Here is a 17,248-nt window from a genome sequence, read left to right on the forward strand (position 1 = left end):
TTACAGTTTAAATAGAAAGATATCCGTCAGATGTGACCATCTAGTGACTGTTGGCATCCACGGTGATGTTAAAAGCGCTTTAGGGCAAGTGGTCTCAGAGCTGAGTTTATGTTTCACTTCTTTGGATGCGATGGGACCATCTGACCTGAGATATGTGTGTGTATTCTTAATCTCCGTATCTCCACTTGAGCTGCTTTGGCTGAATTATTTATGGTTATTTCAACCTTGGGTATTAAAGTTCTGGCACTTTCAGATGTGTGTATATAACATGCTGTTGTTTACTTTTAATTAATGTCAGAGATCAGAGCTTCATGTGCATGGGTAATGGGAAGAACACCGCATTCTAGGTCTGGGGATGACCTTGAGGCCCAGCTCTGTCACTGACACGCTCATCACCCTTAAGCCAGTTGCTTCACCTCAGTTGCTAATCTGTAAAATGAGAAGAGTTTAGATCAGGCAAAACCCCAGGTTCTTTTCAGTGATTCAAAGTGCTGCTTTTTCATAACTGATTTTAGTTGGAATATGAATCTCAATCTCTTGGCTTTCCTAAGGCGTGTACTTTGTTCTTTTTCATTTTGGAATTAGAATGTTCATGCCCCTTCGATTGAGAAGATACTTAAAGATTGTTGATAGTTATTTCTCTTCTAACCAGACATGGATTCAGAATAGCATATCTTTTTCTCATCAGCTAAACCAGCTAATGCTGAAAAAGGCGGCACATATGCAAAAAAAAAAAAAGGATTGATTGTAGTTATACGTGTAAAGTGGCTGCCACCAACACAAATGCACCTTTTAGGAGCATTAATTTAAAAATAATATCCAGAATTAGAGAAGTGTTGTCCCACTTGACCTGATTATGTCACATCTGGAATAACAGTTTATTCAGGGCACCAAAGAGATTGACCAACTGGAGCCTGTTCATTGGAGATTGGCGTAGGCGATAACAGAAGGAAGAAAAGAACTGAGCATGGTTAACTTGGAGAAGGGGAAGTCTTGAGAGGGAAGGAGGAAGTGTCTTAAAAACTTGCAAGGCTGTTAGGTGGCTTTGTAATTAGACGTCTGTAGCTGAACTGAGAGTTGTGGGCAGGTTACAGAGCATTGTAAAGAGTAAACTTGTGAACAGAGCCGTCCAGTGTGGGACAAGCTGCCTGGTGGGGTTTGTGCTTCCCTCACACAAAGTAATCAGGCAGAGAGTCTCTTAGAGCAGGGTTGTTTGTGGAAAGGATTCACACATTGTTTATAGAAAGTGGCCAAAAGTATTACTGTGATAAAACATTTTTGTACAGGATGCTGTATTTAGATAAGTACACTCATTTTGCCTTGCATAAATATAGTCTGCCTACCAAAGAAATAGTTATGAAAACTTAATTATAAGGAATTTAATAATTGATTTGGTTAAACACTTGAAGAAAACCTTTTTTTTCTGAAGTGGAGGCAGTTTTATATTTGACACTCTACTCAGTTAATTGGGTTTCTTTTATTACCAAACTGAAAGAATAGTAAAAAATTAATGCAGTTAGTAGTTAAGAACAGAAGAAAAATTAGTTATATTTCCTGCCTGCTTCTTGTCTTTATTAACAGTGTTCTAATATGATTATCCTAAGCAACATAATTGATGTTCATTATTTAAATTTAGCTTTTGGTGTAAGTGTGTCTTCATTGGCAAAGTAGTTTCTCTTTCTAATCCTTCTGGGCTTTCCAGATACTCCCTTTTTTAGCCTCAACACTGCTGAACATTTTCTGGTGAGATGGAAGAGAGGGAAGACTAAAACTTTGCTTTTTTACCTTTGTCATGCTGCACAGTTTTATCTGCTAATCCAGAAGAGCATTCTGCCCCTGGATAGTCAGACAATTACTTGTTTCGTGGTATTTGGGATTGAGGAAGAGAGGAAAAGGAGGAGACCGAGCTGCCTTTATGTGAAGAGCCTGTGGCATCCAGAAGGTCTTTTGCCAAAAGCCTTATAGGAAATTGAAAGATAAGCTGCTTCTGTTCAGGACTGTGTTTTAGAAAAAGATTGAGTAGGGTGATTGCTTCCAGACTGAATGTAGGCTCTAGGGTCTCGATGTGTTCACTCATCGGAGGGTTGTTCTAGAAAGACTTTTACAAGGTTCATTTTTTTTCAAATACAAATATTACATAAAGCTTTTTACATCTGGTTTAATTTAAATGTAGGGCTAGTGACATCCTGAAAAGCAAATAAGGTGTCTGTGTTCACCACTTTGGATCCCAGAATAGTCAGGAAAGATAAACACTTGCTGGTTATAAAAAGAAAGTGTTTTACAGTGACCACACTTTTTTTTACTCAGTGAGTGATATTGACAGGTATTAAATATGTTGTTGAGGGGGTGGCAGGAGGAGAGAACAGCAGAAATATGGGAATGATTTTTTTCTTTCTGCCTAAATAGTTTTTAACTTAATGGGTTCAAAATCCACAGAGATATCACAGATTTTTTTAAGTGCCATCATGGGTAGCAGTGAAGTAACTGATGCTTTGATTCTCTTCGTGAGAATCTTCTTAAAATGCCTGCGTCTCTTAGAAAATAGCATAACTTAATATTTTTAGTTAGATCAGTGGTTTAAAGAAACTTCAAATATCTGACTCTTAAACCCCAGGGTGGATTATATAAATACTTGCACCAGCATTAAGTGGAGTATTGTTTTAAGTATTTAGGATCTGAATTTCTTACATATTAATTTGGGTTGATGATGTACCAAAAATGAAATTGTTTATACTGTAGTAGTTTGAATGTCTTCCTAATTTTTTATTAACTTAGAAAATATTGCTGCCTTTTTTCTTGACTAGTAATGGCATCATTTCCAGCCTTTGATTCTCCCCCACCCCCTACCAAAAAGGTATTTCCAGAGAGGCTGTATCTTTCTTCCCAGCTTTAATGTAGAAATGTTTAAAAAACAACAGAGTATATACTATATTCTAATCCTTAGGCTTACTGTGGGCTTCCTATAACCATATTCTGATCAAACTGTAATTTAGGGGAGATTTTCAGTGAACTATTGGAATTCTGCTGTAGCCATCAAACATCATGCTTTGGTTGACTGTCCACTAGGTCCAGATTCTACATTTCAGTAGTCTGCCACCTTGGCATAAATTTGCATTATGAGTTTAGTTTAGACAAGTAACTATTTCAAGGAGCTACTTGGAAATGGAGAACTTTTCCTTCTTCCTCTTTCCATCAACCTGAGCCCCTCCCTCCACTTTTTATCTTTTTTATATTTCAACTAAGATTTCTTTAAAAACAAGGATTTCACCCCTTTAAGGTCAGGTGGGGTGGTAGAAACCACTGGTTTAGTCTAAGTAACTTGTGTTTAGGTTTTAGCAGGAAGAAGTATCTATCCTGGTCTAGCTCTCAGTACAGTGTTAGAAATGTTTTTTCTATGAAAATTCTAGATTTGCATTCACAGTATAACTGATGCAGTAGTTGTCATTCTGGTATATGTTCAAATTTCAGTTCCCAAATATTAGAAGGTAGCAGGGTTATGCCTGCAGGTGATGGAAACTAGGACACACTATCATATTTACTGGCATATTTACTGGCATGTTAAATTAGCACCATATGTTCTTATTAGGAACTTGAAACATACAAGAATGCACGTAAAAATATGAAGAATTTGTATACTGGAAAATGCCATGCTAGATCCATACTTGGAGTCGTTTAAAATATAATCTGTAGAAGTTTGATTTGGAGGCTTTTTTTTTTCTCCTGGCTTGATTATCTGTGCCTAGTCAAAGGTTTAAGATTGGGTTTTATGGGAGTTCTTTTTGTTGTTTTGTTTTTACTTTCTGTGATGGCACAGTTATAAATACTTTTCTTCTACCCCTAAAAACAGGGACTAAATGATGCCATCCTTGATATGGTGGCTTTGCAGAGGGACTGCGATACACAGACAAGCCCCATTGACTATTGGTACATTAGGTCCTGCAAATCTTGCCTTAAGCCTGCTAAACTAGTCCTGTCATCTGTTGGGTTCCCCTCCATCTTCCTGACCCAGATGAGCCGGAGTACAGCCCCTGACTAGATCCAAGCCTTTTGGCAGAGCTCTGGTTTCATAAATGATTATAATTACATTTCTCAGTTAATGACCTCTTTGCCTAAATGAAGTTCACAGTCATTGATGTTGTATCATCATCCTTGTACAGTCCTCCTATACAGATTCGGCCTCTAGTTATTTCCTCGTGAGACAGGTTCTCTCTGCCTTTATTTACCCTCTTTGTACTTGGTGTAAACGAGTACTTTTGCTTTTGGTATTTGGTGAGAAAAGAGGTACATGTATTTGATCAGTCTTAACGTATTCTACTTTATATGGTTTTAAGTCATCATGGCTACAGATGTCAGATTTTCATTTCAGCCATCTGACTCTTGCTTTCTGAGGAAGGAATTGCTTTCTGAGTGGGAATTTGGCCGGGATTATTGGTAAAACTTTAATGTTTTGGCCCTAATTAGTAGGTGTGGGTATAATTTGCAGATTGATAAGGAGTGTGGCTGAATTATTCAACAGTGAATTTAAATCATTCTCAAAAATCAATAATTTAAGTCTAGTTCATCAGGTAGCATATGCTTAACCAAAAGTTACTTAACTTCAGTTAATAAAACACTTGCAGACGTTAACTCCATTATTAATGGGTTTGAGCTTTCCCCAAAATCTTTCAGAATTTACAAAAATGTTTTACTCCTTCCATACAGTGTTCTTGATTAATGAAACGATGGGCCAGCGCCTCTTTCAGAATAACTGTATCTCCCTGACAAATTCCTATTCTTCCTACTAGTCCCAATTCACAAGAATAATTGTTTTGCATAAAATTCCCCATCTTCCCTTACTTTTTCACTTCACTTCCTCTTCTCTGTCCCACTACACAGTGGGTCTACCAGAACTTTTGGTTGCAAGTAACATGAACCAAAACTTAAGCAAAAGTGATCATGTGTTTGTTCTTGTTTATGAAAAGTTTGGGGGAGGGATGGTTCAAGGGGGCTGTCTTTCAGGCACAGCTAGATTGAGGACCTTAAGCAGTATCAACAGGAGTGTTTCCCTTTCTGTGCTTTTCGCATCATCACTGTCCGTCCTGTTTGGGGCACATGTCCAGGTCTGTATTAACCAGTGTCCGCAGAGATAGAACACTAATTGGTTAACCTGTGTCATATGCATGGTGGAGGAAGGGCCTCTTAACTGACAGCGCCTCCACTGCGGCAGGAGTGGCTCCAAGAGGAAGTTGGGCAGGGAGAAGCAAGCATCTTTACTCCAGTGACCCAGTGCCTGCTGTATACCCCAGAAGCGATGGACTGTTGAAGGGGAAGAGCTGTGTCCTGTTCAACTTTCTGTTTCTAGCACATTAATGGGCAGGGTGCTCCAAAAATGATTGATGAACAGTGGTTTCGTTCTATTAAATTGGATGTTTTTCCCTTTTTTATGCCATGAGCTGAGAAGTTTATGGTTTGGCTGAAGGGAGCTCTCCTTGGTATTGGGAAAATGGTGCTGACCTGGTCAAAATGGCCATGCTGATAGCCAAGGAGGCTTAAGAGAAAGGTTTAGCCACTGGGGACAAATGTGGAAAGTAATCCCATCCTTCTGCATTCCTTTCAATGCCCATCTCTAGACAATTTTTGACATTATTGTAAGACATCTTCCTCCCTAAGAGTAGTGATTGTAAGAATTTGTTTTCATCTCTTCCTATTCAAAAGTGAGGAACACCCCTTAATCTCAGGCAGTCAACTTCCTATTTACTCTGTCCTTACCCCTCAGTTAAGAACAGAGTAAATAGGAAGGTGTGGGCCCCAAGAATCAGATAGGTAACATCAGTGAACCCTGAAGGCAGCTGTTGATTTGAAGTTGTTAACAGCAGGTGGTGGGCTGAAAAAAAAAAACAACATAGGGCCCTTGAGTTCTTTTTCTTATCACCCATAATGTCTAACATTAACTGATAAGAGTTTGTTGGAGACTTTCTTACAAGGAACGTTTGGCTTGTTACAGGCATAGAAAAGCTTAAGTATACACAGGAAATGGAGGATGGGAGTAGGAGGGAGCCTTCTTTGCTCATTATATTCCTATACTACTTACCTGCTTTATATACTGAGAGAAGTGTTTTATTTAACAAGCGAAAAACGAGAAGAATCTCTTAAGTGCTTTTGAGGATGCTAACGCATATGAACGTGTTATTCTAGCTCCAGATGGACAAAATCTTGGAAATGGCTTCCGTGGAGGGTGCCTCCATCTGGGGAAAGGGGCAGACGATAGAATTCTCAAGGTCATTAGAAATGTCAGAAATCTGCTTATGAAGACAGTTATAACCTTAACTTGGAATATTCTACATTTTTCAATGTAAACTTTTTCTCTTTTTTTTTGGCCGCACTGCGTGGCACGCGGGATCTTCGTTCCCCAACCGGGGATCGAACCCGCACCCCCTGTAGCAGAAGTGTGGATTCTTAACTACTGGACTGCCAGGGAGGTCCCGATGTAAACTTTAACTTGGATTCCTCCTAGCTAATCATAGAACAAATAACTTTTTTGTAGCATTTTCCAATAAGCAATGTCACTATTTTATTTATAAGCCTGTTTAATTCAACTCAAATAAGTAAACTCAAGATTTATTCTGTTGCTGAAATATCACCTTCTATAAATAAGTTTTTTGTAACTAAGCTCCCTTAGAGCATATTCTTACTTTTTCAGAACCGTAGGTGGATAAATTGGGTACAACGAAGCAGCGAGGTGCTTCACTTGGAGGTCTTGAAACAACTTTGTTAGCTGTGGGTGGGCACTTAGAACACCTGGTATTTTCCATAGGAAGCTGGGTTTTCCTTTGTCCTGAGCTGCAGTTTGGCTCCCTAGGATGTTTTCTGTATAGAAGGGGGGGCGGCATTTCCAAATCTGTGTGTGTGTGTTTTGCTGTGCTCATCCAGGAGGCAGGGAAAGCCAGAAGGGGCTGCCTCTGGGGCACGTCTGTGCTCTGAAGTGAAACAGGATTCACACGGGATGTTCCAGAAGAACTGGATTTTGGCCCATGGAGAGTTGATAAAATGAATGGAGAAACAAAATGTCTCTTTTCAGAATTGGGTGTTTATGGACATTCATTTTGATGCCTGGTCTCTTCAGAATTAGCCTATAACACTTCCTGTATTTCTGGAACACTTTTCTTATATTTCTGAAACATTTGTCTATCAGGTGGTTCTCTCTAAATGACCTAGTTTGTGCGAACCTAGTTTTTTCTTTTTAATCAGTTTATTAACTGATTTTTTTTAAAACCATCAAAAAGATGGTTCAGAACAATTTAGCAATAAAATTTCCACAAGGAATAATGGATTTGGCCTTGAATGCACACTAATTTGTATCAGAAGTGACTTCTAAGTCTGTTAGCTAAACGATATGCAGATTATTAGATGGCAGAGAGTACAGAGGACACCATAGTCATGCTTCATAGCTAGGAGTTCCATCCTGAGGATGTGTTTTGCAGTGAACTGCATTCATCTTTTGGCCTCAGGTATACTAAGTTCTGGTAACATATCCAGATTTAGAATTTCTAGAAGTTGCTGGGATTGTTTTGGTAGGCTTCATTTTTTTTTCCAGTTTTCGTAGTTAATATTGATGTTTGGATTTGAATAATAAGTGAGGTAACATGATATCTTATTACATGTGGATTAGTTGACTTTATGATTGTGGTTTACAGATGGTAGTGGTATTATTCAGTGACAGCCTTGATTAATTAGAAACCCAGATTTGCATGTATTGAATACTAAATTTTAAATCCAGATGCATTGGCTTTTGTTTCTGCCTGTTTTTGATTTTTAGAACTACTTTACATTCTGCAAAATTTATTTGGATTATTAAGTCGATGATTAGTTTTTACACTATTTTGTAGGAAACATTTATGGTCACGTTGGAAGCCATACAAATTCTCAGCTGCCCAAGTTTTATTAATTTTATTTTCTTAACCTTTGTTTTTAAGGAACTTGGGAAAGTGGAGCTAAATTTCTACTTTAATGTATTGGGTCATTTAAATAATTTTTCAGGTCCCTCATACACACATAAGCTTTTCATTTTTCAAAAGGGACCCCCTAAAGTCTGTAACAGTTATTATTTGCTCTGATGCTGAGTGCCCGGCTTTTCCCGTCTCAGCATTCATTCCGTGGCATTAGTGAGTGCCTTTGTCCAGGTGTGGTGCTGGCTGGGGGGCAAGTTACACAGCCATTCTTGTCTTTCGTTTGGGTGGTGTGCAGAAACTTACGGATACCACAGCAATACGCAGGGTAGCTCCCAGACAACAAAAACTTATTTCCCCTGGCACTCAAAATTATGTGGTAATAATGCTGAAATGGTGAACATTTTTCTGTTTTCAGAGGTTCAACATCACAAGGAGAAAAGCACTCACACTTGATTTTAAAGTAATCGGTTGGTATATAAACCTCATTCTCAACTTTAAATAAGCTCATCACCAAACTAGTTTTTTAAAAGTCTAATCAGAATTGTGCCACATTAGATTCATGTTACCTGTGATATAAAATGTCCTGTTAAAAATAGAAAAGATCAGAGAGTACTTATTTTGCCTGCCTGCTTTAAGTATTCAGAACATACTGGATAAGGATATCTACTCACCTTTTTTGTCAGACTGGGCCAGGGTTTGTGATCCTACCATCAGTGGAATTAGTAAATATCACAAGTTGTACGTGTTTTGACTTGACTTAAATTTTTTTTTCCAATAGAAACTATGTTCCAACTTCCTGTCAACAATCTTGGCAGTTTAAGAAAAGCCCGGAAAACTGTGAAAAAAATACTTAGTGACATTGGGTTGGAATACTGTAAAGAACACATAGAAGTAAGTAGCATGTGATTTTTTAATTTTAACATGACTCAGCTTCTGATCCATTACTTTGTGTCAGTGGCCAGGATCGTTAATTCTTAGGGGTGATGCTGTATTTTAACTGCAGCGTTAGCTTTGCCTGAGCTTTCTCAAATAGCCTAACTTGTTCCCTTCTCCCTAAAATGGGCTTTTTCATCTTTGCATCCTGGAGCAAAAGCAGTTACCACTGAGGACGTACCACGTCAGTCATTTTTTACTAGGTGCTTTAAAATGGTCTCTAAATTCAAATCCTTAAAACAACCCCTGGGGGATATAGGAATTCTTATCTCCAATTTACAGATGAAGAACCAGTAAAGAAATAGGTCCACCTCACAGCTGAGCATGTGGCAGGGTCTGTCTGTGAGACTCCAGAGCCTTTTCTCATTCTGATATGCCTGAATGTTCTGATTGACCTTCTGGTTGTTGAGGCGTGGTGGTTTGGGTGTTTGTTGTCTCTTTCCTTGGGATTTGAGCATTTGTTGGCCCTTTTGACCCATCGTAGACTATTATCTTCCCCTAGGTAACAGTTTGGACTTCACAAACTGTTTTTCTAGCCTTTTTATTCTATGAGCTTTATTAACAGCCCTGTGGGATAGCCAGTGCAGTGGTCTCCTCTTCTAGATCTCATTACTCCAGGTCTTGTGGTTAGTTGATCAACAACCTCTGATTGGAAAGAAACGTTTAAAGCTGTTTTCCCCACTAGCCTTTTAAGTTCCAGCTGGCCAGGGACCGTAACTACCTTGTCCATCTTTGTATCCTCAGCACTTAGCACAGTGCTGGGCACGTAACAGGCACTCAGTAAATGTTCGGATGGAATTGAAAGTAAAAAAGCAATTTCCTTCATGCAACAGGTTTTCTTTTTCTGGTTCCTGTTAATCCTGCTTTAGGGGTATATCATGAAGACTGAAGCTTCTCAAAATTGGGTTTCTCTAGTTATGTCGTCCCTGGTGTGGCAGTTCAATCCCTCAAGTTCAGGTAGATCTGCCTGATGAAACAGTCCATTTACTTCCCACGCAGTGGGGTAATCTTCACAAGAATAAATAATGCAAATGTTAAAGGTACCTTTTCTATCCTGCATTTGATTTGTTCCTCCCATTATTGCACCCACTACGTACTCTGGAATATATGTGTACTTGATTTTCCACACTGAACTGTGACCCTTTTAGGAACAAGAGGAATTTTACCGTAAAACTTTTCATGTTCCTGTCTCAGGATGGAGGGGATCAAATTTTTACACAAGAATGTAAATTTAACATAATACTACTTGCTTTCTTTGAGTAGCTTTCCTCCTTTTGGGGTTGAGAAATCCTGAGTTTTCATTCCAGTCCAATCCCACCCCACCCCCATCTCCCACAAAAGATTTTTCTTGCACAGAACCAGACTATCTCATCTGTAGTACTTACTGTAAGTGAACGTTGCTCTCTTACGCTCCATTCTAATATTACAACTGAGGAGTTATAGTACTCTTACGACGGGTGCTTTGGTATTAATATGTGGCTGAATTTTTTACTTAGTTAGAACTTCCAGTGGTTTCTTTGGAAACATGGTGACCATTAGGGGAATGTTTAGTTGATATAAAAAGTTCAATGTAACATCCATATGCCCTTTTGTATTTCCTAAGAGCTCTATCGATCCTAGTTTAGTTCTTGGTGGTGTCAGTTTTCCTGTGCATCTCCCCAACCCTAGTTAGAGATAGGATTTATATGTAAAGTTGAGCTAGAGTTGATACAATGTTTTTGAAACTTCTTTCACTGTTTTCTAGGATTTTAAACAGTTTGAACCTAATGACTTTTATTTGAAAAACACTACATGGGAGGATGTAGGACTATGGGACCCTTCACTTACAAAAAACCAGGTAAGTGGCACAGGAGACTTCCCCCAAAGGAAGCATCCTCCCTTTTCAGTTCGGCATCTTTCATGGTGTTGCACTGTTTGTAGGCAGCAGCCTAACGTGGGAAGTGTTGAAACTGATTGTTTCATATTTTCCTAAGAGGTAGGGAAAATTAGGAAGAACTTTTGGTCTTTTTTTTGTCATTGTACTGAAACTTCAAGTGTAAGAGGAATAGGAAAGTTTGTTACTTAAAAGTTGTGAAGCCCACTGTATACCAGCATTCCCCTCTCCTCCCCTAACCCCTGTCAAAAGTTGTTTGGTTCTTCTAATTCTAAAATGTTCCCTCCAGCATTCTGTTCATCTAGGGTATCCATCATTTTTCTGTGTTGCAATCCTTGTTTTTTCTAGAGAAGGGAAGACAGGGCTCTTACTTCCATTTACGTTTTCTTACTCATCTGTGTTGTCACCCAACCTCTCCGGGTAGCCTAAGCCAGCACGTGGGGGATGGCACAGGTGACTCTGTAGGATGGCACAGTGGTGCAGCTTAATTTTTACAAATTGGAATTAAAAACAGTATTAGGTAATCAAGGGCACCAGCCATGCTGGCAAATATCAATAGGTGATGATATAACAAAAATGGAGTTATAGGTGATGTTTTTTTCCACAGGGAGAAGTGATTATCAATTCAAACTGTACCACTATTTATTTCAAGTGATTGTAGTAATTCTGGATTATTGATCCATTCATCTGTTGGAATGTACTTGGCAGGGAATCAGTACTTTTAAAATCCACCTCAGAAATTTGATAATATAGTCATCTGTTTCTTTCTTAGAAATACCCCAAGAAAGGGTATTAACCAGCAGTCTTAAAATATGAAAGCTTTCCAGTGGGACACATCACTTAGTTAATTCAGTTTTACAAATACTAAAGAAGGGTTGAACTTTAAGGAAAAACAGAGTATTTCATTTTGGTTCGAATTGGTATCTGAAACAAGGTAGGTTTCTTAGGTTTCTAGGGGAAAAAAGATCACCTCTCACCAAAGTTGTGTTTCACCTATCTTCAAAGGACCAGCTGCACAGATGTTAATGAGCATGGTTCTGTAAGTTGCTCTTTGATACCAGTATATTCTGCAACGCTTTACCTTTTTATTGGCTTTTTAACACCTTGCTTTCCTCACAGTCTGTAGGAAATTTTTATTTAATTTCTTAATTTGAATCAAAGCAGCTGTCACTTCATTACTTCTTTTGAAGCTGCTCTTGCTTAAGAAGGAACAGCATGGCTTGTAGAAGAAAGCCGACTTTTCAAATCATTAGTTTTTTGATCTCAGTGAAACCTGAATACTATACTCTGCTTTGATCAGAGGGGGGAAATGTTTGAGATTTTTTGAAGATGAGCCTTTTTTTCTATGAAAATTTTTCCATGATGGGGAGGATCAAAGGTGTGTCTTTATATTATATTGCCTAATTGCACTACAACACTCTGGGCCCTGAGTTTTACTATATAGTGAATCTGAAGCCTTCAGCAACTTACCAATTCACAGAGTAATTGTAGTGATTTCAGCTAGCTTATTCTTATCCTTTCTAACTAAAACGTTTCTCTTGAAGCCATGTGTCTTTGGTTTCTCTAAAACCAATGAGCGAATGTGACTCTGGTCTTTTCTAAAAACACTGAGGAAGAACTTCGAATGGAGTTTTTATTTACACTGTGATGCCGAAACAAGTGTTTAGTTTAAAACAGCTTTCTCATTTGAATATTTTATAAATTTATTTTGCATTTTGCAAAAGGAAAAAAATGATACTCAAATCTCAGTGCATTATAGAGTTTCAGTTCTAAAAATAGCATTATGTCTCTTAAAGGACTGTCTGGGGGAAAAAAGCCTAAAACCTGTTACTGCTTATCTGAAGTGGCATTCTGATTCCAGTTTTTGTCTTTTCTTTAGGACTATCGGACAAAACCTTTTTGCTGCAGTGCTTGCCCATTTTCTTCAAAATTTTTCTCTGCCTACAAAAGTCATTTCCGGAATGTCCATAGTGAAGACTTTGAAAATAGGATTCTCCTTAATTGCCCCTACTGTACCTTCAATGCAGACAAAAAGACTTTGGAAACACACATTAAAATATTTCATGCTCCAAACGCCAGCGCACCAAGTAGCAGCCTCAGCACTTTCAAAGATAAAAGCAAAAGCGATGGCCTTAAACCTAAGCAGGCTGACAGTGTAGAGCAAGCTGTTTATTACTGTAAGAAGTGCACTTACCGAGATCCTCTTTATGAAATAGTTAGGAAGCACATTTACAGGGAACATTTTCAGCATGTGGCAGCACCTTACATAGCAAAGGCAGGAGAAAAATCACTCAATGGTGCAGTCCCCTTAGGCACAAATGCCCGGGAAGAAAGTAGTATTCACTGCAAGCGATGCCTTTTCATGCCAAAGTCCTACGAAGCTTTGGTACAGCATGTCATTGAAGACCATGAACGCATAGGCTATCAGGTCACTGCCATGATTGGGCACACAAATGTGGTGGTTCCCCGATCCAAACCCTTGATGCTGATTGCTCCCAAACCTCAAGACAAGAAGGGCATGGGACTCCAATCAAGAATTGGTTCCCTCGCTTCTGGAAACGTCCGGTCTTTACCATCACAGCAGATGGTGAATCGACTCTCAATACCAAAGCCTAACTTAAATTCTACAGGAGTCAACATGATGTCTAATGTTCACCTACAGCAGAACAACTATGGAGTCAAATCTGTAGGCCAGGGCTATGGCGTTGGTCAGTCAATGAGACTGGGTCTAGGTGGCAACGCACCAGTTTCCATCCCTCAACAGTCTCAGTCTGTGAAGCAGTTACTTCCAAGTGGAAATGGAAGATCTTACGGACTTGGGTCAGAGCAGAGGACCCAGGCACCAGCAAGATACTCGCTGCAGTCTCCAAATGCTTCGTCTCTCTCATCGGGCCAGTTAAAGTCTCCTTCCCTCTCCCAGTCACAGGCATCCAGAGTATTAGGTCAGTCCAGTTCCAAACCTACTGCAGCTGCCACTGGCCCTCCCCCACCCAATACTTCCTCAACTCAGAAGTGGAAAATATGTACAATCTGTAATGAGCTTTTTCCTGAAAATGTCTATAGTGTGCACTTCGAAAAAGAACATAAAGCTGAGAAAGTCCCAGCAGTAGCCAACTACATTATGAAAATACACAATTTTACTAGCAAATGCCTCTACTGTAATCGCTATTTGCCCACAGACACTCTGCTCAACCATATGTTAATTCATGGTCTGTCGTGTCCATATTGCCGTTCAACTTTCAATGATGTGGAAAAGATGGCGGCACACATGCGGATGGTTCACATTGACGAAGAGATGGGACCTAAAACAGACTCTACTCTGAGTTTTGATTTGACATTGCAGCAGGGCAGTCACACTAACATCCATCTCCTTGTAACTACGTACAACCTGAGGGATGCCCCTGCTGAATCTGTTGCTTACCATGCCCAAAACAACCCTCCAGTCCCTCCAAAGCCACAGCCAAAAGTTCAGGAAAAGGCAGATATCCCTGTTAAAAGTTCACCTCAAGCTGCAGTGCCCTATAAAAAGGATGTCGGGAAAACCCTTTGCCCTCTTTGCTTTTCAATCCTAAAAGGACCCATATCTGATGCACTTGCACATCACTTAAGAGAGAGGCACCAAGTTATTCAGACGGTTCACCCAGTGGAGAAAAAGCTCACCTACAAATGCATCCACTGCCTTGGCGTGTATACCAGCAACATGACCGCCTCGACTATCACTCTGCATCTGGTCCACTGCAGGGGTGTCGGAAAGACCCAGAATGGCCAAGATAAGACAAATGCACCCTCTCGGCTTAACCAGTCACCAGGCCTGGCACCTGTGAAGCGCACTTACGAGCAAATGGAATTTCCCTTGCTGAAAAAGCGAAAGTTAGATGATGATAGCGATCCGCCCAGCTTCTTTGAAGAGAAGCCTGAGGAGCCTGTTGTTTTAGCCTTGGACCCCAAGGGTCATGAAGATGATTCCTATGAAGCCAGGAAAAGCTTCCTGACAAAGTACTTCAACAAGCAGCCCTATCCCACCAGGAGAGAAATTGAGAAGCTGGCGGCCAGTTTATGGTTGTGGAAGAGTGACATTGCTTCCCATTTTAGTAACAAGAGGAAGAAGTGTGTCCGAGACTGTGAAAAGTATAAGCCTGGTGTGTTACTGGGCTTCAACATGAAAGAATTAAACAAAGTTAAGCATGAGATGGATTTTGATGCTGAGTGGCTATTTGAAAATCATGATGAGAAGGATTCCAGAGTCAATGCTAGTAAAACTGCTGACAAAAAGCTCAACCTTGGGAAGGAAGATGACAGTTCCTCAGACAGTTTTGAAAATTTGGAAGAAGAATCCAATGGAAGTGATAGCCCTTTTGACCCTGTTTTTGAAGTTGAGCCTAAAATCCCTAATGATAACCCAGAGGAACACATACAGAAGGTAATTTCTGAGGATGCTTTAGAGTCTGAGAAGCTAGACCAAAAAGAGGAGGATGGTTCAAAATATGAAACTATTCATTTGACTGAGGAACCAACCAAACTAATGCATGACGCCTCTGATAGTGAGGTGGACCAAGATGATGTTGTCGAGTGGAAAGATGGTGCTTCTCCATCTGAGAGCGGCCCTGGTTCCCAACAAGTGTCAGACTTCGAGGACAACACATGTGAGATGAAAACAGGAACCTGGTCCGATGAGTCTTCCCAGAGTGAAGATGCAAGGAGCAGTAAGCCAGCTGCCAAAAAAAAGGCTACCATGCAAGGTGACAGAGAGCAGTTGAAATGGAAGAATAGTTCCTATGGAAAAGTTGAAGGGTTTTGGTCCAAGGACCAGTCACAATGGAAGAATGCAACTGAAAATGATGAGCGCTTATCCAACCCACAGATTGAGTGGCAGAATAGCACAATTGACAGTGAGGATGGGGAGCAGTTTGACAACATGACTGATGGAGTAGCTGAGCCGATGCACGGCAGCTTGACCGGAGTTAAACTGAGCAGCCAACAGGCTTAAGGGCCAGGTTCTCTGGCATTGGTGACAAATGCTGCAGCCTGGAACTCTGTTCTCCTTTCAGTATGACTGCAAAGCTGTATTCTAACTGGTACTGCCTTTTGAGTGCTGGGTCATCAGGCTGTGGGGACATGTGGCCACTCTGATCCAAGTGGTTATTTCTAAGTCTATGACACATGATTGGCTGATCTTGCTTTAGAACGTGCTGTGACAGGCACAGTAACTAAATGTGAAAAACCAGTAAGTTGGGGGCTCATGAACGCACATGAGAAAAAGCAGAGGTTTATCTGCCTTCTCAACATGTCTTTCCCTCTGTAAAATGTTTGGTTGGATGTCCTTGAGAAGCGTTCTCTTGATTCAAACGGTAGTGTAGGGCCAACGTACAAGCTACCAGTCCAATGTGTATAGTAGACTTTGGGGAAATTGATTTTTTTTCATGTATTCATTCTGAATAGTTGAAATGTATATTTGTACAGTCTTTTAGACCTATTCAAGTGATGCTTATGATATTGTTATTGTGTACCCATCATAGATTTGTTTCTTTTTTTAGTGTTGCCCTTGCTGTGTTAATAAGCGCTGTATCTAGTTGACCTAGCAAAAGCCTGAAACTACGCTAGTGTGGACTTCGGGACAGACTTAGTTTTTGCACATAACCTTGTACAATCTCGCAACAGAGGCCAGCCACATAAGATATATATCTGGACTCTCTTGTATTATAGAATTTTTCTTGTTCTGAATATCCTTGACATTACAGCTGACAAAAACAAAAACTGGTATTTCAGATGTTTTCTGAAATCTTTTAAGCTAAAATCACATGCAAGAATTGACTTTGCAGCTACTAATTTTGACACCTTTTAGATCTGTATGAAAGTGTGTTGTGTTGAAGCAGCAAACCAATGACTGCTGCCTTTTGGATATTTAGTTTTATCTTTAGTTAAACACCACCCTGGTGTAGTCATTTATACCATCTAATATATGACACACTGTTGTAGTATGTATAATTTTGTGATCTTTATTTCCCTTTGTATTCATTTTAAGCATCTAAATAAATTGCTGTATTGTGCTTAATGTAAATATTTGCTTTATTACACATTACAGTCCTGTGTGTCCATTATGTCTTGTGCCAGTTGATGCCATGGCTCTCTTTCATCAGAGATGGAGGTACAGCCACTGAGGAAACTTGTGGAAGACCAAGATTTGCCGTTGGCATAAAGAATGCTTTCTCTCAAGGCACCTGTTGCAAATTCTTTGGTTTGGTTTTTGTCTTTTTCTCTTTTTACTGGCTAAAATAAACATCCTCGAGTTTTTTCAGTTCCCCTTTTGTTGAGGAGCAGAGCCTGCTTATATATGTAAATGTCTCGATGATAAAAGGATGTAAACATAAGTTAGCATTCATTTGCAAGCAGAATCTTAATGCCCTGGTGTTCTTTTGTCTAAATGAAGTAAATGTTAGTTTTCACCTTATAATGGGAACAATTGTACTAAATAGTCAACTTCTCTCTGCTTTTGTTATAACTCTCTGGACCATCT

At 39.6% G+C, this 17,248-nt stretch overlaps 1 protein-coding gene across 3 annotated transcripts in view; it reads left to right on the forward strand.

Moving 5' to 3' along the window:
- The window catches only part of ADNP (activity dependent neuroprotector homeobox), a 29,566-nt gene extending 12,774 nt beyond the window's left edge, over positions 1–16,792 (forward strand). For all 3 annotated transcript variants that reach the window (XM_059898228.1, XM_059898230.1, XM_059898227.1), the window contains 3 exons: positions 8,707–8,819; positions 10,606–10,698; positions 12,614–16,792. In XM_059898228.1, the coding sequence (XP_059754211.1) occupies positions 8,712–8,819; positions 10,606–10,698; positions 12,614–15,721 (3,309 nt within the window). In that variant the 5' untranslated portion in view covers positions 8,707–8,711 and the 3' untranslated portion in view covers positions 15,722–16,792. The remainder of the gene's footprint in view (positions 1–8,706; positions 8,820–10,605; positions 10,699–12,613) is intronic.
- Positions 16,793–17,248: the final 456 nt, after the last annotated feature.

This window comes from Balaenoptera ricei, chromosome 15, assembly GCF_028023285.1.
Source record: "Balaenoptera ricei isolate mBalRic1 chromosome 15, mBalRic1.hap2, whole genome shotgun sequence".
Classification (NCBI taxonomy): Eukaryota; Metazoa; Chordata; class Mammalia; order Artiodactyla; family Balaenopteridae; genus Balaenoptera; species Balaenoptera ricei.